A 25,349-nucleotide genomic window follows, 5' to 3' on the forward strand; every position below is an offset into this window, starting at 1 on the left:
ATATTAAAACAACGAATTAAAAGAACCAACAGTACCATATAAATAGAGGATGAAATAGGGCCAAGAACAGACCATTGAGGCACTCCATAACTCCAGATAACAGCATCAGGCATATCATCGCCGACCATCACATAAAACTGTCTATCAGCTAATTATGATATAAACCAGCCAAGAGCAGAATGAGAAAGTCCAATCCACTTTTGTAGCCTGTAAATGAGGATTCCATGAGACATTGTTTTGAAAGCTGAGCTCAGGTCCAAAAACACTAAAATTCAATACAACACTGAGCTTGCATTAAGGTGTCATTTAACATCCTCAGGAGAGCACTGTTTATGCTGTGTGTCTGACAAAAGACAGACTGAAACTTCTCAGAAATATTGTCTCTATGAAGTTATTCATAGAGATGGGTTCAAAGTAGTGTAGGTTGCAAGGTGGTGCTATATCTATGGATGGAGTATTGATTGATGCTCTGATAATAGTGATCTTATTGACAAAGAAATACAAAAATTGTTCAGAAAAGTGGGAACTGTAGAGGGGCCTGTAAATTGTAAAAAAAAAAAAAAAACCTGGGATTATTCTTGTTACCATCAATAAGTTTACTAAAATAAATTGCTCTCATCCTTGACTGAGGCATTAAAAGAAGTTAAAAGATCCTTCATGTGAAGATAATGAACTTGCACTTTGGACTTTTTCCACCTTTGTTCAGCTTTCTGACTCTCTGATTTTAATCAATCAACTAAAAGTATAAATTATCAACATTTATCATATTATTATACCTTACAAAGCTGATCTGGCAGTGTTAGCAAACAGTTGCCTTATCACACAGGCAGGTGGTTTGGTCTCCACCAACTCTGAAGAAAAATATCTGGCTCCTTAATGGGTAAATGCTCCACTATGCTCACAAGCTTATTGGTGCTGGGCAGATAGTGTGCAGAAGTTCATTGGGACTTTTTAGATAAAAACAGCTGCCGGATGTTGCTAGACACAAGCAAAACAAAACTGATAAGAGTGGCGTTTGCAGGCCAGAAAACCAAAACAATGAGCTAAAAAAAGCTTTGCCGAGGTGGGTGATAATTCTGTGTGTTCATCACTATGAGCCACAGTTTTCACATTACACACAGTCACTGGAACCATTGTTAATACAAAAATATTGATTAGTGCTGCTTTAAGTGTGAGTCAGCTGCAGTAGGTGATTTAGTTGCCCCTATGGTCTGCTGTGGCTATGACCTAGCAGCAGTAGCAAAAGGGCCAAAAGAGGTGGTCCTGGCAGCAAAAGGGTCATAGCTACAATTGAGGAGACTGGGGTCTTTTCTTCAGCCCATTCCACTAATTGTTAGACTATGAATGTTAAAGGTTTACAAGAATGCTGGTCTATGGTTATATGAACAGCATTTAAGGTACATTTTAATGTTGGGAAATACAATTTATTAACAACATAATTGAATAGTTAACTTAATGATAAATAATATAAATAACATACACAACATATGTCTTAAAATCTGGTTACAGCCCTGGTTGTCGGGATTACTTACTGTTTGTGTGCAAGTGATCACAACACATGTTGGAACTCCACTTTTATTCTAGATACTGTACATGCAACATGTTGTGTTACATCTGCACATATTGGTTTACACAGAACAGTATATCATCAGACATACTGGCGGTTCAGAGACTTAGAACAGGGACTCGGTGCAGTGCTTTAGAGGACATGCAGTATATGTACATGTTACTGCACAGTTGGACATGCATCAGAACAGAGGTTTCTTTGATAGGATCATCAGTGTTGAAGGCGACTATTGCTTGCGAAAAATATCTTTGATCGTTTCATCAGCGGAGGAGCTGCCGGCCATGGGCTGGTTCTTCAGAGCAGCGTGACTAATGGTTTGGTACACATCTCGTTCCGCTTGAACATCTTCAGCTCTGTCTCAGTCTGCATACGTATAGACTGAAGGTATAAAAATGCAAGATAACTGCCAGTATTGCACTACCAAAATGAAATGATGCTTAAATATTAAGTTTTTTTGCCAAACATTAAAGTAAGGTATTTTATAACACACCTCAAGGTCTCTCGTGAGAGCGTGGTTGGGTCCATGGGTGACAATGAGGATGCCGTAGGCCTTGCAAATCATGCCATGGCCCACCTCTATCTGCCCAGCATGCCAGTGGGCGACGCCTGCCTGCATGATGGCGATGCCCAACTGGGCGTTGTTGGGGTGGTACAACTTCCTGTTCAAGAGAGGGGAAAGAATAAAGAACAAGCAGTGGATCCAGTGAAGGATCAGTTCCCCTTCTGAAGCTGTATCAACTGTTTTTGTGAATCAGGAACATAAACTCAAGAGCAATAGATTAGTTTGCTGGTATATCAGGTCACCAAAGGTCACAGTATTAAAACAGTGTAAAACTGCAAGTTTATATATCAACATTATTCATGGGGAAATTTAGGGTTCAAGAGGTTAAAATCCCAGGTTGAGGATAACATGGATCTTTAAGTGTATTTGTATTTATTTGGTCCTAATATAAAAAAAAGAAAAATGGAGAAAGCTAAGTAAATATGGTAAACTAAAGGCTTAGGCAGGGTCTATGATACTTGGAAAAGCAATGCACTTGAATACTTTCAGATACTATCACCCAGAAGTAGTGATGGCAAAGTGAAGCTTTACGAACCAACGAAGCTTTCAACACAATTGTAGTGAAAAAAGGTTCATTTCTGAAATCCGAGCTTGATGGGGACCTCTGCTGGTTGAAGTTAGGGAAAGCGCTGCGTTGCAAAATTTTTCACAACCAACCAACGCAGGAATCTCTTTGCAGCAAAAATGAATGAATTGATAGATGAATAAATGAATTAATACAAGGATAAATAAATATGTTACATGCCAAACTTCAAGTAGCTGAAAAACAATAAAGATTTCATTCTGCCCTGTGGATTTCGACCCTTCCCTGTTTGTAATCAAGTAAAACTCGTGAATAGAGGGAGTAAATGAATGCACACACACACACACACACACACACACACACACACACACACACACTCACATACACCCGACATGTCGGTGTGTGTAACCAAGCTTTGGGCGTCTTTGGTCATGTGAGTTTGATAGAACAAAGCGAGCCTCAGTACAAAGCTTCACGGAAAATTGTTTCATTTGTTTTGACACATGCCTCGGAGCTTCAGTGTCACGGGTAACAATTCTACCCCAAGGAGAGCAGTGCCAGTATCTCATGGTGTAGGAACTCCCACATTTACTCATGTGACTATGGGTGGCATGTACTTCATGACGGCGTCACCTCAGATCTTGGCCCCAGGCCTTCCTGGGTGGAGTGTATGGGTTTCCATCCAGACCTCTGCTCTCATATCCCAAAGTTCAAGAGAAGTTGAAAGACAAATATACACGTGAACTTCTGCCGAAGGCCAAAGTGACTCCAAGCAGAGCAAAGCAGCAACGTCATCAGTGTTCTTTTCACTAGTTTTAGTGTTAGTTTTTTGATTTTACTTTTATAAAGAGAGTTTCATAGATTTAGAATTGGCATATAATGTCTCAATGTTTTGTTAAGTAATAAATTAAATTTACAAGTACAGTACTGCATACTTCTAAGTATGCAGTATTCATATGTATCGGTTATTTACGTCAATATTTTGTGAGAGACTTGATTTCATAGTCAATAATTTATAATCCACTACATTTATCTGATGGCTGCAGAACTGTGTGTTTATTGAAGCCTGATATATCTTATTCCTCTGTGCCACAGAGCTCCATTGTTGTCCCAAAAACTATTAAAAACACAAAACACATCAGTGAGCAACACGTGTTCCTTCATTACCATGAACACACAACTGCAGTTCATTTTGACTCAGTCCCACACACACCATCCTCCTGCCCCTAATACTCATGCTTCCAGGAGGCCAGAATGGGCTTGGAAGTGAGAGCCAAAGGCAGAGTAGGGAAATCTGAAAGTATTGAGAGGTGGACAAACTTTGCTGGTTTTGGTCTTTTCATAGGATTTGTTGACAACAAGAAAAATATAGACATAATCCAGCCTTATCCCTTCATATACTGGGTAATTAGGCTATAGAGAAATCTAAGGAGAATGACTACTTTACGGTTTCATTGGATTTTTGCATCAGAGTGATGAATTATATTTATCTGACAGGTATTTAATATGTTGGATTAGACAAAAACAAACACTTGTGTCTGGTCATTTTTTTCCTGAACAGTTTTTGAACCGGTTTTCCAGAAAAAAAAATGATTATGTTTATGATTATGATAAATAAAGTTCCAATAATATGATATACAAAAATGACATGTACTATGATAGAGGAGTTCCTCACCACCAACATCAGCTGCCAGGACCACCTCCTCTGGCCTGCTAGCAATGACACACGACTGGGAGCTGAAAGTCGACCTGGGGAAGCAACTGAAGTTCCCAAAAACTCCTGCCACAACAAGACAAAGCCAGACATGGTGCTGATCTCAGAAGTCTCCAAGCAGATCCTTCTCTTGGAACTCACCATTCCCTGGGAGGGCCGCACTGAAGAAGCCCACGAGAGGAAGAAGAAGTATGCTGAGCTAGTGGAAGAATGCTGAAGCAATGGGTGGCGAGTGGGTTGCGAGCCCAATGAGGTGGGACGCAGAGGGTTTGCAGGCCAGTCCCTCTGCAGGGCCTACAATATGCTGGGCATTACAGGGGCCCTCAGGCAGAGGGCCATCAAGATGGCCACTGGACAACAGAAGTTGCTTCATGGCGGCTGTGGATCAGAAGAGGAGAGCTGTGGGCGGGGTAACCCTAACTGGACTCAAGCTTGGGCTTGATCAACCTGGACTGGGTCGCCTGGGTGAGGGTGTCTGATTGTTGAAAGACCTGAAACACCTGATGACCCCGGGACACATCACCGATGATGTGTCCAGGTGTGTTACAAGATGATGTATTTAAAAAGATCCTTATGTCCCACTCCTAAATTACAGCCTGAAGTTTTACTTGTAAAATGTAAAATGACCTTCTGATATGTGATGAATTGTCAGAGTTGAATCGAGCCAGCAGCACACAGTCCTGGTTGAAATTATTGGCAGCCCTGAATTTTAAGGACTCTAGAAGTTAGAGCATCAGCATCATTCAAATACCTACATGATTATGGTAGTTTTGATTAGGGTAGGATTACATACAATATTACTTTCTCCTATTCAACTTCAAAGTACAGGGTTTATATTGAAATTTAAGGTGAAATAGGGAATTGCTATGCATATTATTGTGACATAAGGATTCTGCTCTGCAAGTTTGTGGTGACATGGTGACATTTTTTTTTGCAAATGTTTTGTATCCAAACATATCATGGTATGGGGAGTTTATACGCAAAATAATTGTAGAATAAGAAATTATTATCCAAACTTAAGGTGAAATGCATTTTGGTTCATATTTTCAGTGATTTGGGGAGTTGCTATGCAGTATGATGGCAATAGGGAGCACTGTTATGCAAATCTTTTACTAATATAGGGTTTTCCTATGAGGGTTGCTATGGGAATTTTGTGGGGAGTTTCTATTGAAATATATGACACATGGAGAGTTTTCTATAATCTTAACAATAATTCTTTACTGATCTTAATATATCTCTGGCAGAATCCGCAGTGTTGTTAGTGTAATCATGACTGTGTGTATTTGGGGTATCCCTCCACGACAAAGTGCTTTGTCATCACTCACATGTATCCCTCCACCATCCTGAGGGCGTAGTCTGCAGCCTCCGAGAAAGACTGCAGGTATGAAAGCACCTCACTGGCAACACTGAGCACACGCAGCTTATAGAGGTGAGTTTCAGCCAGGACATTCTCCTGCTTCTCCAGACACTCACGACACAACTTCGCCACCTGAGCGAGGACAGACAAAAGACAGGGCAGGGGTTTGTTGGAAAGACGAATGTGGAACAAATGCAGTGGAAAAACAATAAGAGATTAGGAAATGAAGAAAGCTGACAGCAGTGTGGTGTACCTCAGGGTAATTCTCCTGAACACGGGACTTCTCAATTTTCTCCAGACACTCTTTACTGAAGGCAGTCACCTCTTTCACCTTATCAGCCGAGGTCTGGGATTAAAACACATCAATAAAGAAAAAACAAGAAATTAGGACATAAAAAATATCTGTATTATGTGTGACTGTTCTTTATGGAGTAAAATCTCCCCTGTGTTCCCTCACTCACTTTCCCGCTCTCTGCGGCAGCCATCATCAGGTCGTCCTTGATGTGCTGGCTACAGTGCTTGCAGGTGCACTCAAAGTGGAAAAGCTCCCTGAGCTTCTCTTGGCGGTCAGAAGACAGGTTGAGGAAGTCCACGTAGCTGACTGTTAGCTCCTGGCCCTCCGGAATTTTCTCCAGAGCTCGCAGCTCGATCCTGGAGAGAGGAGGACAGGATGGGGTCTGGTTCTCAGGATATGATTAGACATGTTTTATGTATACATGCTTTTATCTGCACTATCTGGATGGAATGAATCAACTGCTACAGTACAAGCTGGCATTTACTGTATAACATGGGGGATTAGTAAAGAGTGTTTCTTTTTAGTTCAAATCTTGGGGGAGGTAACTACATGAAATAAATGAAAAGCAAAAAAGTAGACCGTGGTTGTGCGGTGCGTGTAGGGAGGGTCGAGCCTGTGCACGTCATAGCCCCGTGCTTGCGGGACCGCATTTGAGCACCTTGAGTAGAAATGCTCACTAGCAAGGATGCTTTTTCGCTTGTGGATACTGTGCGCTCGTATCACGTGCATACACCTGGTTTTTATGTGCGGGGGGTTTTGAGACTAATTAAACACCATAAAGACATTTCCTGTTTCCTGGTTTTGGTCAGCACATGGGATTTGCTGAGAATATAAAAATATAGAATATCACCAGTTATCCTTTAAGCCATAATTTTATGGTATGAAGTCAATACTTTACTTAATAGTCACTTACTCACATATTAGTGTCGATCATTGTATGTTATGCATCAAAGGAATGGTCGGACATTTTGGGAAATGCAGTTCTTTGCTGTTATCCTGAGAGTTGTATGAGCAGATTTATAACACTCTCATGAAGGTACAGTACATATGAAGCTGGGGCCAGGAGATGCTTAGCTTATCCTAGCAGAAAGACTGAAAGCAGGGGGAAACAGCTGGCCTGGCTCTGTCCAGACATAACAAAATCCACCTGGCAGCACCTCTAAAGCTCACTAATTAACACGTTACGTCTCATTTGTTAAATCCGTACAAAAGTGTAAAAACAAAAAGATGTGGTTTTACAGGGCTTTATGTGCTGGACTCCTTCTAGGAACTAGAAAGAAATAGTTTTAGCACATACACTTCAGGTTTTTGTATGGACAAAACAAATGAGATATAACATGCTAATTAGTGAGCTTTAGAGGTGCTGGTGGGCAGATTTATTTGATTATCAGGGATATTTATTATCTATTTATTATTAATTGGCATCATTATGATGTAAATGTACCAGATTTAGCCAAATGGCTCGTTTTCCTCTGGACAGGTTGATGTTAAAATAAATAAATAACATTAAATTTGATTAAGTGATTAATGTTATAATGTTATTATTTTATATTGATTATACATGTTAACTAAATGAATATTCTATAAGAGATAATAACTAATAGCTAATAGGTCATGTAACAATACTAAATAGTTTTTCCATGATTCCATGTTACCATCTTTATTAATACAGTTTCATGTCAAGGCACACCATCACTTGCATCAATGGAAAGGAAATTTGTGGCCCCAAAATAAATCTTGCTATATCTCTTTACCTACTCCACCTATTATGTAATAGATCAAATGGATTTAACACAGATTTTACAGCCTGGGCAGTGTTATGTGAGTCTGTGTCAGGTAGTTGTCATTAAAGCCACTACACACAGCCACGACATATGACTGGTTGAGAGGTGAACAGCTGTAATACGTACCTCCTCTGAGAGTGGAGAGCTGAACTCACAGCTGACTGGCTGCAAAGAAAATTGACAATCAATGAATGTATGCCTTCTTATGTGAGGACTGATATTGGACTTTTGTTTGAAACAGTAAAAAGTCAGTATGGGCCACATGATCTGTCACAATCAAGCTTCACTGTTGTATTTTATGTTGTGCTCACATAATACATATGCCTAAATAATGTGTTGAATTACATTATCACAAAGTAACTGACATGCACAAAACAGGGAGCCAGGTTGTACTTTTCCAGCACGATAATGGTGCTTCTGGCCTTCTGGGGACATAATATAGAAGCCATGTGAAAAAATGTCATTAGTCTGGATTCAGAGCCCCACGATCGTCTTAATATTGTTTCAGAGGCTATTCTTCCATTGCAATAATACAAATGCTGGGAGGAAACACTAACCATGAGTAATGCAAAATAATTTAAAACAGGAGGGGAACAAGACTAAAGTTGCTTTCAGGCAGCCATTGGTTTCAGCTACTGGCTACACTGATCCTATTACTGAGCTGTACCATGCAGTAGCTGCAGGTTGAGGCTCTCTACCTACTCTAATCCCATTATGTAGCTAAACTGACCAGGTTGTAGCTTAAAGTAGAGCAAATGGTTAGCAATATGACACAAGTAATAAAGCATGTTTTGCTAAATGATATCATGAACATATGATGGCCCAGACCAGATAATCAAATTTCGAAGCCGATTTTCAGTTCACTGGTGGTGAACTTATATACTGTAGCTCCTCTTTTGATTTCTGTGGTTGCCGAGGGCACATGGCAAGCCTTGGTGGCAAGTTGGAAAAACTGAACCATCGTATACTCAGAGGAAGGCGGCATAGCTGGGCTAGTTCACAAAAGGCTGTCACCCTCGCTGTCTTAAAGTACCTGCTGCTACCGTCTACATCAACGGTAGCAGCAGTGTGAGGCTGTATTTAGGCACAGTGGTGCAAATGCTACAAGCATGGTTACAAACTATACATCCACAAAAATATCAGCTATCTTTAACTTTACTTAAGTTGACATTGACATAATTATACATCAATCTTAAAAACCCTGCATTTGACATTTAGTTAATTTTACAGGAGCAGCAGCTTGGATACCTACTTGCCATGGTTGAGGATGACAGTGCAGTTTGGCCAGCAGTCATGGTTGACCAGACACAGGTTGGGGAAAAGACCCAGACCAACAGCCTGCAGGCCTCTCTGATCACTCATTGTGAATCCATTACACTTAATCTACAGAGACACACAGAGAGGGGAGGAGGGGGTAAGGGATGGAAGGACAGGGCATGGGAGAGACAAAGAACCTGGGTTTATTTCTAATGATTGTAGTATATGTATTGCCTACTGCTGTTTAAAAGTTAAATTTGCAATTTGCTGATATAATTCATGAAATGCTTGGGAATAATAATGTATAATGAAACATTCACACGAACAATGCCAAAGATGTGTGAGATGTAGTCAACAGAGTGTTGCTTTCTTCCATGAGACCAGTATTCCAGGAAGTTGTGCACGTCAGTCTTGAGCTGCTTGAGGTCTTCTTCAGGCAGGTCGGCTACGTGGTCCTCCAGCTGGTCCACTGAGATCAGCTGACTGTCTGACACAACGCCTGTGTCCTTGTGTATACGCCACAGCACACGAGCTGCCAGACTGTGCCGAGGAGAAAGGTAAAAGGGTTAGAGAGGTCACAGTCAAATTCAAAGCCAGATACAAACCTGTTAGTGTGTCCAGCACTGATTAAGTCCTATACGTACGACAAAAGAACACTTAAAGGAATAGGCTTATTTGTAGTCCATTAACATCTCTGTACCTTCTGATAATAAATCTCATTGATTGATTTGTTCTTTCATTTATCCTTAATTCCATGTGCAGGACAATCAAGACTCATAGGGATAACAGAATGTACAGAATGTTTGAATCTCTGGTAAGAGAAAGGCAGCATAAATATCTTCAAAATTCTCACATCAAATAAATATAAATCAACGTATCTCGCCATTTCAATCATAAAGAAGCTCAGACCCGTTCTTCCTCAGGTTCCTCCAACCTGATTTTCAGAGGGAGGCTGTTCCAAAGTAGGGCGTTAATCAGTGGTATGCGGTGACTTTTACAGATAGCAAGCCACTGGCATTAATATAACAGGACTACAAGTCTTAAGCCCCACTAGTGGCCTTTATGGGTCTCATTACACTTTTAACACTTTATTGTATTCAATAAAGTGTTTGGATGGACCAAACAAGATACTGATGTGTTAGCTAGCAGTGGTTAATTTATCCTGGGGCCTGCAGCCTGCAGAGATGAGAAGTGGGCTACAGAGGTCTGGTAAATCATTAATCATCCTCTGGGCACTATGAATGCCTGTACAAAATTTCATGGGAGTTCTCAATGTTTGAGACACCTTGTCATGACCAAAGTGTTGGTCAAATGGAAATGTTCGCCTGATAGTGGTAGTAGAGGAAAGGTTTTTATGTCACTCAAAATAATTGGCAGTCATACCCTGCGCACCATTCCCTATCAAATTTCATACCAATCTGGCCAGTAGCTGAGATATCTTGAGGCCAGTATGTAGTCTATATGAGTGCGCACTGGCCCTGGTGTTTAAAGTACTTCTTTATGTGGTCTCACTTTTGTTGTTCTGAGTGTACTGCGAACCATCCCATCCCATGAAGTTCACCACTTAAATATACATGTAATAGCTTGGATGAGGTTATCTTGTGCAGACTAACCTGCAAATTATTCCTAACATACAGTAGACCTTACACCACTAAGCAGTAAGGGCATAAACAAGGTAACACAGCATCAGGGTTGAGACAAGTAGAACACCTTGTTATACACAACAGGACCTTCACTTTCTATGGTTTTCTTCCTTGTAGTAAATAGAGAGTGACAGATTGTTATGCCCATTTACTGTGTGGAAAACAATATTAGTCCCATACAGCTTTCATTTCATTTGTGCAGCATCTTCTGGCAGGATAGACACTTTTCCTTACCGGACATTCTCACTGGGCGCCTTGCCGATCTTCCTGATGGCTCCACACTCCTGCTTATGTTCATCCCAGCATGCAGTTTGGCAGGTGCGGTCACAGTAGTTGGCAAACTTACACTGAGCACAGCGATGCAGTTTGGCCTGACGACGGAAACAGCTGTGGCACACCTGAGAGGCCAAACTGAGGAGCAAACAGAAAAATAGAAGCATAACAGCTGCACCAAAACATCCTTCATTTACATCTTTAAAAAAGACTGTACTGAGAGGTGTTGTGGAAGATATGAAATCCTGTGAGGATTTTGCAACAAAGAGGGTTTCACTGTTCAGAGAATAATACCAGAATACATTTTTTCCTTTTCCATGACAACAAAGCCCTACAATATATTGCATGGATTCCACAAGATGTTAGAAACATTCCTTTAAGATTCTCGTCCATGTTGACATGATTGCATCACATCATCTCTACTGATTTGTCGGCTGCACATTCATGCTGTCAGTCTCCTGTTCTACCACATCCCAAAAGTGCTTTATTGGATTCAGATCTTGTGACTGGGGAGGCCATTGAAGTACACTAAGCTCATTCTTATGTTCATGAAACCCATTTCAAACAAGATTTACTTTAGTAGCCTTTAGGAGATGGTAAACTGTGGCCATAAAGAGATGCACGTGGTCAGCAAAGATAGTCAGACAGATTGTGTAATTTAAACCATGATTGACTGGTATCAAGGGGCCCAAGGTGTGCCAAGAAAACATTCTCCACATCATTACACCACCAGCAACAGCCTAGACTGTTGACACAAGGCAGGTTGGGTCCAAATTCTGACCCAATCATCTGTCAGCTCCAACCGGTCTAGCCATTACCCTCTGACCTCTCTCATCAAAAAGGTATTTCTGTCCACAGAACTGCTGGTCATAGGATGTTTTTTGTTCATTGAACCACTCTGACTAAACTCTAGAGACTGTTTTCTGTGAAAATCCAAGGCGATCAGAAGTTTCAGGAATACTCAAACTCAAACCGGCCAATCTTGCACCAACAATCATTCCACGGTCAGAGTCACTGGGATCACATTTTTTTCCCCATTCTGATGTTTGATGTGAAAATTAACTGAAGCTCCTGACCTGTATCTGCTGGATTTTAAGCATTGCACTGCTGCCATATGATTGGCTGAATGGATAATTGCCTAAATAAGCTAAAGTACTGGTTTTCCTAATATAGTGCTCAGTGAGTAGAAAAAGCACCCAAAGCATCCCAAATTCTCAGTAAAATTATATGCACAATGTAATAAAATATAATTTTTGTTGTATACTTTGACTTTTTTATTTTTAAAATTAATTTATTCATTTTTTTATTTATTTGCAATGACAAATTTAGAAAATTATTGTTATTACTAATTTATAATACAGGAAAATAACAGGATTGTAACATGTCAGATATTTTGATTAAGCTGTGTTATATCTGTGGAATCCAACAGCTTTTGAAGTTGTTGATGTATGCTAACCAGCCACACTATGTGTTCACTTATGCTGATGGCATTATGGGAAAAGTAGTTAACACATAATTATTCTGTTTTGATACTGTTTTCACTTTTGGTCATCTTACCAATGTACATAATTTGTGGAATCTCTGCCTTGGAGATACATCTGAGAGAATCAGACAAGGCGAATCCTGTCCCTGAGGTGTTTCTTGATGTAAACTGCCCTTTTACACTCGGTGTTAGTGCAGATTCCAGTAAAAATCCTAAAACAGACAGCTGATGTGTAGCTGTGGTTTTGTGACTTAATTGCCAATGAATAAATACATACACACGAGTTGTACATACATATTATAACTGAACTACTAGTACAGTTCTTTCAGTATGTTTTCAAAAAAGTTAAGAAAAGCAAATCCAGAACTTTTCATTCTACAATTTTTCAGCTGCTTGGATGCCGACAAAAAACAGAGGCCTGTAGTGTGAGTGAACACACGGGTCTCCGCAGCAAGTAGCATGTGTCTGTGTGTGTAAACAGTTTATTCAACAGAGTCTACACACACACACACACACACACACACACACACACACACACACACACACACACACACACACACACACACACACACACATACATGAGCGTTGGTCTAGGATACTCATTGACATAATGCATTATCTAGCCCATTACCTTAACCTTAACCATCAAAACTGAATACCTAACCCTAACCCTAACCTAGACATAACCTTAACCTTAAAACAAAGTCTTAACCCTAAAACAGCCTGAAGGTGTGAGGACTGGCCAAAATGTCCTCATAATGCAGAAATGTCCCCACCACGATGGTTTCAAACTAAAATCTGTCCAAACAAACATAGCAAGACAAGTACAGACACACATGCACTAACTCTCATGGACAGCTACTGCTTTACATTAGACAGATCATCTTAGTGCATGTCTGCTGTGTTGGACACCCTCAGTGAGCCAACATCCCTTAGCTACTAGCTCCTATATGGCTCTAACACTATGCCACCAGATCTATTTCTAAAACCCAGCGCATAGACAAACCAGACTGCACTCAGTTTTAATACCCACACAACTATTTAGAAAAAAAGGGCAGAATAGTGTGTACACTGCATGTTGCTGAATGCAAAAACCACAGCTACTACTTGATTACTTATTGCAGCTTTAAAAAAACAAATGCAAGCCTATTCAACACATGAAAGCCCGTAAGTCCAGATGAGACATTACACATGAAAAGAACAAAATGAGCATCAAAAAACTTACATCTTAAAATAACATAATTAGGATAAGTCTTATATTCGTTAACATAGTTATTTATTAGACATTGTAGTCTAATTCATGAAAATATGTTAAACTTCAACAACTCTACTACTTCTACTTTGTGTGGATTGGTAATTACACATCTAAGCTGACAAAAATGATGGAGATTCCCAAGGCTTCATTCTCGGTCCCCTTCTTTTCAACACCTACATGTTCCCACTAGCTCAAATAAACAAAAAGAACAAAATAACTTAGCATAATTATGCACATGACATACAGATTTACCTAACATTATCACAAGGTGGATATGGTCCTATACAACCACTGAGTATGTGCTTTGGCACTGGATGTGCCAAAATTTCCCCGTTATAGGAATAGTTAATGATTTAGGGAAATACGCTCATTTGTTTATTTGATTAATGTTCGTTGAGATGATCAGTATTACTCTCATAGGGCCAGGAGTTAATACGCTTAGCTTAGCATAGAGACAACGGGGGAACAGTTCCTAGCTCCAGCAGGTAACTCGCGTAACAACAACTTGTCATTTTTAGACTTATAAGATATATTGTGGTAATCAGTGAACTTTAGAGGTGTATGTGTATTTTTGAACTTAGGATAGAGCCATGCTAGCTGCTTCCCCCTGGCTCCAGTCTTTATGCTAAGCTAAGCTAGTAGCCTGCTGACTCCATCTCCATAGTTAATGTACAGACATCAGAGTTGCTATTGTTGTTATCTTGGTGCAGTTATGGACTCAGACCTAAATTTGAACATTTATGTAAAAGCTTTAATGTAAATGGACTGCACTTATATAGCACTTATCTAGTCTTATTGACCACTTAAACCTATTTACACTACATGCCACATTCACCCATTTACAAAAACAGTCAAACAGCGCTTTTCTATACATACAGCGCTATCTATACATATACACACACTCACTCACACACCGATGATACATCGGTGGGCAATTGGCGGTTCAGTATCTTTCCCAATTGCGGACCGGAGGAGCCGGTGTTGACTCTTAAAAACCTCAGGCAGCTGCAGCTTATTCCGAATGCTGTTCTCCCAGTCCTCACTAAGACCAACAACATAGACCACATCAATCCAGTTCTCAGGTCTTTGCACAGGATTCCTGTACGTTAAAAAATTATTTTAATTTATTAAGCACTGAATTTGCTGCTATGTTATGATGCTTCCACACTTTTCAGGTCATCTAGGACAGTTCTGCTTTCTGTCCCCAGATCCAAAACTAAACATGGATAAGCATTGATCAGATTCACCACACACTGTATCTGGAACAAACTGCCACAAAACTTGGCTTTTTGTGTCTTTTGCTGAAAGTTGATATACAAATAAACCTTTTGCAGCTGTAACAACTCAATATTGAAATAATGTGTAACATGTTGCATATAAACAATATTTAAGAAGTATTACCCATGTCTTAAAGCTCATACAGACACAACAGACATCAATTTCCTGCTTGTAGAGAGAAGAAAATGTAATTTCTCTATTTATTCACACTACTGCTTGGATTTTAGACACTCTGGCTGAGACCCCATGTGAGGTCACTGAAATCTCTAAGAGTGATATTTTCTCAGCTTTTAATGTAAGAAATTAATTTGAAAGCTTGCAAGTTATCAGAACCCTTTTGGTAGAGCCTCCTTGCTCTGGAAAACTGAATCCAAAAGTATGTCATGCTCAATTTCACATGACACCTTGACAGCCTTCTTATTACTGGTGTCATGAGAATTTGGGGATCTAGAAATGAGGTCACAGCTCAGAGAAGGTCGAGGAAGCCTGACCTACTGTCCATAACATTCCTGCAGTGTGTCAGCCAAATCTGCAAAGACATGCACATTGAGAAAAGATCAGCCCTCCTACCTGTCCAACCAGACTAAAACTACAACAAACAAGAGACTTGTACCTGTCGAAGACCACAGCAGAAAAACTGGGCTCGGCGAAGACCACTTCCCCAGTGCTGAGCTCTTTTGTAGCCTTTAGGCCTCGGCCTTTCTTCCCTGCATCAAACAGTTTAGCACTCTCCATGTCCGCCACAGTCATTGTACTGGCCAAAAAAAACACAGAGGAGACGGAGAGGAAAGAGAAAGTGGCTGAGGGTGGGACAGACTGAGGGGTAATGCTGCAGGGAGTGGAGAGTTCTCATGAAATTCTCACCTACATTCAGGGACACTTGCCCCCTCTCTCCTTGGCCTCACCCCAGTTACAACCAAAAATAAATTCACCCCCTCTAAGGGTTATACCACCTCCCCAGAGTGGGACAGGGAGTGAGTAGTGGGAGATGAGAGGGGCTGGTGAAGAGCAGCAGGAGGTAGTAGAGGTAGAGGTGGTCTGTGGGTGTCGCCCCTTGTTTGGGTTGGTTCCTCCTGTGATATTTTGGTCCATAGCAGCTGTGACTGTCTGTCAGAGGCACATGTCAGGAAACAGAGATGCTCCAACAGATTCAGATTCTGCGTTTTTTTTTCTTTTCACGATACAGTTGATGTGGTCATATCTTGTCACAATCACCCAGCCAGTAAGCATGTAAAGCAGCATTAATTTTTTTTTTTTTTTTTTGGCCACTTGGGGCGAACAGAAAGAGCTGTAAATACAACGCTGACATATTATCACCATATAAAGATGATATGGTGAACTTGTTAGCAAAGGTTCCTATTTAAACATCCAGCAGCAATATTAGCATTCATGTGGAGTGGTGTTTTTGTCCACCTGATGAATATAAGTCTATTACTTACTCTCTTCTAGCTCTGTTTTTGGTCTCTACCAACTCTTGAGGGAAATATCTGGCTCTTTAGCTGCTAAATGCTCTACTATGTTCCCCAGCTAGTCTCTGACTGTGTCTGACTGTTGTTTGCTACTGAGAAAGTAATGCACAGTGGCTTTATCAGAGCTTTTTTACTGAAAAACTATTGATTAACAGCTATTGGCTGTTGGATTTTGTACAGGGGGCTGGCTCAGGTGTATGAGGCTAGCTACACTGAAGAGAGGGAGTGTGGTGCAAATGTGGTGTGATTGCACATGTGAAATGAGCTGCTACCTAGAGAGAATGGAGGAAGCCAACTCTTGGTGTCATTTGTTAATTGCTTTCAATATAATTTTGTCCATGTCTTCGATTCAATTAAATTAAATTTTATATATATAGTACCAAATCACAACAGAAGTTATCTCAGGGCACTTTTCATATAGAGCAGGTCTAAGTCTATGTCTATGTTAAACAAACTGCTAACAAAGGCTGCTGGTCCTGACAAAGCTTGATACTGAGGTCACAGAGGATGCTGGCCTGATGGACTACAAGGAAGACTGACCAAAAAAGCCCAGACTGAGTGGCTTACCGGAGGTAAGCCCCTTTCCTAACTAGTCCACTAGCCAACGCCACCTTTATGTTCACGTTCAGCCAGCAGCCCATAGGTTCACCTAAACAGACTACAGTAAATCCTCAGTAGGTGCATTTACATGGAGCCTAACATTCCAATTATAATCAGTTTAAAAGCCCAAACAAAATAAAAAAGCTCGACAATTTTGGGGAGCTTCTCCGAGATATCTGCGATGTGGTTGCTGAGCTACCAACAAAGCCTGTCTTTATCAGTCTGTTAAGTGTAGCATACTGACTTCAGTTAGCTTCTGTTTTCTGTTCTGTTAAATGGGGAAAAGCATGGAGTCATATTCAGCCCATTAAAAAGCATGCACTGCCAGGTATTTAGGTAGAGGCGTGCGTACTTACGAACAGATATCTGCTTGGGACTGGGTATTATTTCTAAACACAACTTAGGTAGGAAATAAGCTAATTAATGTTAGATGCCAAGGTATCAGGGGAAGACAAAAAGGCAGCACAGTGGTCATTTTGCTCAGGTGACCTGGTTTCCCAAAAGGATGGATCCTAGTATTTTTGCTGACTTCTTGATGGCAAAATGTTACCTTTAATTCCACAATTAGGCTGAAATTTGACCATAATTTAATGGATAGATTGTCATAAAGTGGTCCCCATAGATGAATCCTTTCTCATTGATGACCACATGGCCTTTCACTTATGACCACCCTTATAAGGGAAACCAACTTTACATTTTTGGCTCAGTGGCAAGGGAGCAAGAAACATACATTTAAATATGGATACACAATGAGGTCATTTTTAAATGTATGATTTATTATGGTTTATTACTAATGTGTAAGTATTAAATGATTTGTTGTCATGAAAAAATAACTACTATTTTTGAAAGCCTTTACAGTTATGAGATGCTGCATTGGTATTTCTCTCTTATAACTTTTATATGTACTACGATATTATTGTATGTAAGATTGTCAGACTTTTAACTTGGGCTTCAATGACATTTACGAAAAGACAAAAAATATTGAATAAAAAAGTAACATCAATATTGCTTTCAATCATTTATTTCTGAAATATACAGTATCAAATTTACAACACTGATTTGGATAACATCCTGAAGTAAGTATGTACAAAGCAATAATTTCCACATATAGCACAGTCCTACACATACAGTCCAAATTAAAGGACAAAACCAACATAAAATGTCTTAGTAAGGTGTTGGGCCAGCACGTGCTGCCAGAACATCTTCAATGCCACTGGCATTGATTCTACAAGCCTCTGGAACTGTACTGGAGGGATAGAACACCATTCTTCCAGAAAATATTCCCTGATTTGGTGTTTTGATGATCATGGTAGATAGCGCCATCTAACACGTTGGTCCAAGTACTCAAGGGTTGCTGTTTTTACTCAAAGTTAACCAGATAACTCAGTGAGCCTGCTTTATCAACCAGGCCAGTGGTATTTCAGGTTGGTATTGATGTTTGTTAAGCCTTGAGTATTATTCAGCCTCATATAGGTCTACTACTCTGACTTTGGAGTGATATGTTATCATTTATCATTAATTTCCCTCCAAACATGCACAGCGGTTAAAGGATAATTCTGTTTAAATATTAATTAGGTCTTATTTTTGTAGTTTGGCCATCATTTCTGTGTTTATTATTTGTCTCAAAAAACACAAGCACTGAGACAATCAGATAAACCAACATTTTAACCATATTATCTAATCCAGTGGCTCCCAACCTTTTTCGTCTGACATACTATCCCAGAGGGGACTGAGTGCCCCTTCATTGTACAAATTCGACAGATGGGATGGCTCCATAGAGAAAGCAAAGTGACTACATTTAATCTTGGCATATGTAAATAGTTACCCTGGAATTGTCATTTTTTTTCTCTTCAGTAGTCAGTCAAGTTTGTAAATGGACTGCACCTATATATCGCTTTTCTAGTCTCATTGACCACTCAATGTGCTTTATACAACGCGCCACATTGGTAGAGCACTTTTCTACACTTACAGTGCTTTTCTATACACACATGAATACACTCACACACCGATGATACATTGGGGGCAATTGTGTTCATACTACCACTGGCTGTTTGCTAAAAAGTTTTCAGGCACTCTCAATTGTAACAACACAGATCATTGGACCTGGTGGAGAAACAAAAACCTTGGTAAACTCTTGATGTGTCTTTTTTTGTTTCTTAAAACTTAGGTTACTTATATTATAGTTTTTGTTTTACAGTGTTGGTATCTCATAAAAGCTTTTATTTGTCATGGTGTTTCACTGCATGCATACCATATAACGATTTGATTCCAGTGGGTTGTCTATGTTTTGTGTCATATCCCTCCTTCCCTACCCACATTTCCTGTCTGTACCTCTACTATCACCACCTAATTAAGGGAAAAATGCCAAAAAAAACAAAAACAAAAAAACAACAGATAAAGGCTTTTACTTGGGTGTTTCCTCCCTATGCCAGTAACCTGGAATTAGTGTTCAATCTAAGAACAATCCTGAATAACACATATGGGTTTTATTATTTTTCACTTACTACATTTTTTAAAAACAAATTTGGGTGAAAAAACAAAACATTTGTGAATGTATGTCATGTGGTGTAAATTTGGTGGGCATGTCCCAAAACCATATTATGATTTTGACTTATGTCCTGGAGATGACATGTTATTGCCTGAAGCACCTGTTCATCTGCAAATGGCTTCCTCCTACATAGCAAATGTTTTGCTGAGATGTCCTGTGTTTCAATCATTGTTCACAGCTACGGTCTTGGCAATGGCCAGACCAGCTCTCTTGTTACTCACCACCATGTATTTTTCGAAAAGTGTTCAGTCACACTTTAAAAGGTGCTATATGTAAGTTTTTGCTATCACTACATAACCAACATTAGCATTCACAGCTGTTAACTTACCAGTCTGAAGAACTGTTGTGAGTTGAGCATCAAACTTTTACTCGCCAAGAGATGTCTCCAGTGGTGGAAAACAATGCCAGTTTTAACTGTTGTTTTGATTTCTATTTCTATCACTTCCTTTATTCTACTGAAGTTAGCATGCTAACCAGCTACCCAGATCCGTCCTGCCTAATTTGCTACAGTGAGTCACTGTAGCGTCCAGTCTGTCCTCAGTCCAACATGAGAGGATGAAGTAGTAGCACTGTCCAGAGGAAGTATTCTAACCTCCTGTCTTGTCTTGAAAACACAATGATGGCAACGATTGCTGAAGCCGTTGGTAAGTAAAGCTGTAAGTAAGCTGTTAATGCTAATATTTGCTATGTAGCGATATCAAAAACTTTAGTGAACCGATGTTTACTGAGACTGTCTAATTTTTCTACAAATGTACAACTTCATGTCTTGTAGCTTCTACTATGTCCAAATTGATTTTCTCTATCATTGCAGGCACTTAAATGTTACTGACAGCATGTTTGCTGGCCATAAAGTGAATAAACTTCAGTTCTGGAATGTTTTGAATGTAAATTTGATGAACTTGGTTTGAGCCATCACTTTACCAACAGAAGGCTGCAACCTACAACGTAAAGGTTGACACCGCATCTCGAGTCAACTATTAACTTATGCACCTATGCACTTAAGGTATAAATGATTACAGTTTCAATTAAAAACAAGGCACATAAAAGTAATATGGCCAATAGCTAAATGCCTCTAAGTAGTGCTGTGTCTAGAGGTCGTAGATGTCGATGTGAGCTCCTGATGTGTAGTTATCATCCAGCAGCAGCTTCATTAGTTTGGCACAGGACTCCTCACAGGTGAGCAGCTTGCCCTGAGCGAACATGTCTGAAAAGGACTTCCTGATGCTGGGATCAGCTGTTCTGGATCTGGCCACCATCTGCATGGCTGTGTCCAGAGGCCCTAATTCAATAAAGAGGACAGAATTATTTTTTTCTTTCTCCGTCTCTCTTTTTCTTTTTTTTTTTAGAAAAAAGGATTGAAAGACAAAAAAATAATGGTTGGAATGGACAGTGATAAAACTAATTAATGCAAATTACAAATTCCTCTAATATGGGAACCAAAAGTGGTCAAAGTTGAATTACTCAGACGGTAAATAATAATCATATGAATGATTGCAGGTAAAATATATAACCATGAAATTGTGAAATAATCCAATTAAGTTTGAAAACTTAGCTCATTATTAAGAAATGTTATCTCATCCTGCTTTTTTTTTAAAATAACAGTATGTTTATAGCATATAATTTTTAATTAATTCCAGTGGTTTTTATTTCATGCGCTTTTCCGAAGTTGGTTTCTACTTCACAATGGCATTTTCCAGTGAGTTTTTCTTTAATAATGATGATTTCATCATTTATCAATAACCCTTTGTCTACCAGTCAAGGCAAACAGGGCTGAGCCAATTATGTGATTGGCCGTTGCTTCGGTCAGAAAGAACAAACAGATGATTCTTAAGTTACTAATTTTGTTTTATTGCCCAAATAAAGACAAAGTGATTAATTTGTTTTAATTTGGTATATTTTTTCTTTAATCTAACTGAATTTTTTAAAATTCATATTTCTATTTTCAACTTAAATGTCAAATGCTGAATTATTTTATTGCTTATTTCAAATTGTTTTTTTTTTTTGATTCTGCGATTAAATATGAATTACTGAATTGCTCTTTAATTTGAACTAAAATACTTTAGTAATCAGTAAGTATTCTATTACCCCTTCATTATTGTACAGTTAAGTCAAGTAATAATGTCTCTTCAGGTCATCCTTACTTTCTCAACCTCAGGAGGCCTTTTTATCTCCACCAAGGAGGTTATGTTTTCACTTGTGTCTGTTTGTGGGTTCATTTGTCAGCAGGATTACGTAAAAAGTACAGAACCAATTTGCACCAAACTTGCTGGAGGGATGGGGCGTGGGCCAGGGAAGAACCCAATAAATTCTGTATTGGATCCAGATCTCTCTACTATGAATTTTGAATTTCTTTCACTGAAGTCTGGTGTATGTTATTTGACATTGTCTTGATGGAGTTCTGTAGCATCTGAGTGCCCTTCTAGTTTTCTCTGTTGGTTTGTTTGTTTATTTGTCAGCAGGGCTAAGCAAAACATACTGAAACAACTTTCACCAAACTTGCTGGAGGGATGGGACATGAGCTAGGGAAGAACCCATTAAATTTTGGTGCAGATCCAAGAATTTTCCTCTCTCTTTAACATTGCGAGATAGGAAGTTTTTCTACATTTGAATCAATTTCTAAGGAAACAATGTGTCGATCTTGATGTAGTAAATCAGAAATATTTATGGTGTTAAGCTCTTTGAATTTGTACAATTTGGTGCAGATCAAATAATCCAGATCTGGTGGATGAAAATGCTGAATCCTCATTATACACAGTCTACTATTTATGACTTACTATGCTTTATGCCAAATAAATTATTTATACTATCAAACTACTTCCTTTTCCCTTTTATTTTAATGAGCTATTTCTGAGCTAGACAGACATGTAGGATTGTTTGGCCTTGGCAGATGTATGCGCTCCACTGAGTGCCACTCTAGTTCATGGTTATTTTGATATTAAAGAGATGGAGGCAACTTTAAGATGTAGAAAAAACAAAAAAATGCTACATGTAAAATCTGGCATTACTATTCTGGCCTGATCCAGCATCACTACACCTTTAGGAAAAACACCCTCAATTTCTCTGACTCCGCTTAAGTCTCTAACTGACTGGCTACGATTCAATGTAATGAGCATTCCCCACCTGGAGAATAGTTGAGCACCCGGAGCTCCGGCTCCTCTTCTGCCAGCACCCTGAACATCATCTCTCGGGCAGCCTTGCCAGTGCAGTACAGCACCCAGGAGCGGAAAGGCTGCAGGGCGCACAGCGAGGAAATGTTGATAACAGTGCGTCGCAGACTTGGACGCTGTGGAAAAGCCTGCAGGACACTGGCGGTGAGGCACAGGGAGGAGCTGACGTTGAGAGACAGGTAGGAATCCACCTCGGCCATGTCGGTGAAGCTTTTGACATAGCGGGACACATCACCCAGAGAGGCTGGAAGGAGAGGGAGGGTGATGTTTCATACATAGCTAGTGAGGGTTCAACTAGTGTCATTTAAATGCCCTCAATAGGAGGCAATGAGATTAAATGATTAAAGCAGGGGTTCACTTATATCCTTTGGGGCCCCCAAAAGATTGGGCTCTGTTTGGAGCTAAATCATGATGATATGATAAGTCAGACACCTGACATTACACACACACACACACACACACACACATACACACATACATACATACATACATACATATATATATACACACATACATACATAAGTATCATGAAATGGAAACACTCAAGTCGAACGCGTCATATCTGTGTTGTACATCAGTGTAGCAGAGTAAATCTTATTTGATCTTATTTGCTTTATGTGATTTAAAATAGACTGAATCACTGAAATGAGCTGCTGTTCAGCAACGAAAACCAGATTGTCTTCATGGATCGTTCACGGACCCTGGTACAGTAATTGGCTCAGGTTTCCTCTTACCAGCGTTGTTGACCAGTATAATGTGATCTATATCCTCAGAAAAAGACTCTTTAGACTTCCTAACGACGCTTTCCAGTCCTTCTGTCTGACCCAGATCTGCCACCACACACTCGACCACCAGGCCCGACCTGCCTGCCTCCGATCCGACCAGCTCCGCCTGCAGAGCGTGCAGCTCGTCGCTGGAGCGTGCCACCAGGACAAGCACCGACCGCGGCTTCACCAGCCGAGACATCTCCCTCGCTATGGTCTGGCCAAAGCCTCTGGAGGCCCCGGTGATGATGCACAGCGCCCGGCCCAGATCCCTACCCTCGGTGGACGACATGACGCTGAGACACAGAAGGCGAGCGTGGGTAATATGTGTTAAGTGTCCCGAGCGAAGCGATTTTCACCCAATGGCCGTGGCGTGTTCTTCTTCTTGGATTTTATTAGCGGTATAAATCCACGTGCCTTGTCGCCCCCCCTCGGTTTTTACACTGATTCACACGCATTAGTGGTAGAACAAACATGGGATCACCAGATGAAAAATAAATACATAAATAAACCACAGACCTTCTGTCGTAATTATGACTAAGCACCTTCTGTTCATATCTCGTAATCATGCAATATGGGATAAGTCACAGTAACGAAACCGCCCGTTTCTTCTTTGTTGATCGCAATACGCTATATTTATCATATTGACTAGATATTTTGAATTTAATATGTGTATTAGTATAACAGGTTCAGAGAGTCGTTAATATTTATTTTTTACCCATTGCTTTTTCCAAGTCTATATAAATACGTCCCACTGTTGAATAACACGGATATATATTTCATATATGACCACACGTCTGTCCTTCAGTTAACTTTGACTAGTATCTGTATGTTTTCTAACACTGCTAATATTATTATAATGTTATTTCTGCCTCAGTGGAAATCATCCACAGTTAATGGGTGCGAATTAAAACAGTCAGAGTGAAGCAAATCCATTTGACATGCTGCATTACAGACCTAATCACCAGCTGTAAATAGGTCTGGGGACGTTGAACAGGACAGTTGGGTTTAGAAAAAGGATGACAAACATAGACTTGGCAGATTCTCCAGCCACGTAACGTCCAGTTATCTGGTGCTTTACTCGAGGGTCAGGTTGTGTTACAGTGGTAAAACCAGGTGGGTAAGAGCATTGGGCAGATGGAACATCAGGCAGTGAGTCACTAACTACAACAGGCAACAAGCAAGATTCATGGAAACTTCAACAGCAGGACATCTACGGCAAACACTATACAGTATAACCTGCTAGATTCATGATCTGAAAAACTCAGGAGGATCTTCTCCAAACATCACATCCCGGTGCATTTCAAGCCCAGTAACACTCTGAGGCAAAAACTTGTCCACCCTTAGAATGAATTTGAAATTTTCACTAGCACTGTGTGTTCAGTGGAATTATTTCTTTTGTGAATTTTGTGGGCACATAAAAGTGGGACTACTGTGTCTACATGGGTAGATGCCACTAGGAGTGAAATAGATGTTCTTGATGATTTGGGTGAAACGACTGTAGTTCATGTACTATATTGAAACCACCTCTCAGATCTTTTGCAGCCAAACACACAACCCCTGCTGAGTCACTGCAAATGGTTGACTGCATCTGTGGCTAATACTAAGATATAAAAACATCAACATCAAGATTTCAGCCAGGCAGGCTGCCGAATGAATTTTGAAAAAGTGTTTTGTGTAGGGTGCAGTCTGTGTAGTTGTACATACAAACTACCTCATCAGCAGCTCATCCTCGGTTTGTGCTGCGTGATCGCTGAGGTGACACAACACCCCCTGCTTTATTCAATACACACATGTAGCATTTAGTAAA

At 40.0% G+C, this 25,349-nt stretch overlaps 2 protein-coding genes across 2 annotated transcripts; both read right to left on the reverse strand.

The window, feature by feature from the left end:
• Window positions 1-1,695: 1,695 nt before the first annotated feature.
• On the reverse strand, window positions 1,696-15,741 carry smyd1a (SET and MYND domain containing 1a). Its single transcript, XM_040157643.1, is given in 11 exon segments — window positions 1,696-1,894; window positions 1,897-1,945; window positions 2,058-2,226; window positions 5,692-5,855; window positions 5,977-6,069; window positions 6,185-6,374; window positions 7,929-7,967; window positions 9,055-9,185; window positions 9,386-9,599; window positions 10,937-11,113; window positions 15,605-15,741. Coding segments are annotated over 11 exon segments (1,464 nt in total). The 3' UTR covers window positions 1,696-1,793.
• A 4,572-nt stretch (window positions 15,742-20,313) lies between these two features.
• Window positions 20,314-23,902, reverse strand: spra (sepiapterin reductase a). The gene is made up of 3 exons (XM_040158315.1): window positions 23,510-23,902; window positions 22,729-23,019; window positions 20,314-20,887 (listed from the first exon to the last, which is right to left on the reverse strand). The coding sequence occupies exons 1-3, from the start codon at window positions 23,829-23,831 to the stop codon at window positions 20,697-20,699; spliced, it is 804 nt and encodes a 267-aa protein (XP_040014249.1). The 5' UTR covers window positions 23,832-23,902; the 3' UTR covers window positions 20,314-20,696.
• Window positions 23,903-25,349: the final 1,447 nt, after the last annotated feature.

The sequence above is a fragment of the Xiphias gladius genome, chromosome 20, assembly GCF_016859285.1.
Source record: "Xiphias gladius isolate SHS-SW01 ecotype Sanya breed wild chromosome 20, ASM1685928v1, whole genome shotgun sequence".
NCBI classification, from domain to species: Eukaryota; Metazoa; Chordata; class Actinopteri; order Istiophoriformes; family Xiphiidae; genus Xiphias; species Xiphias gladius.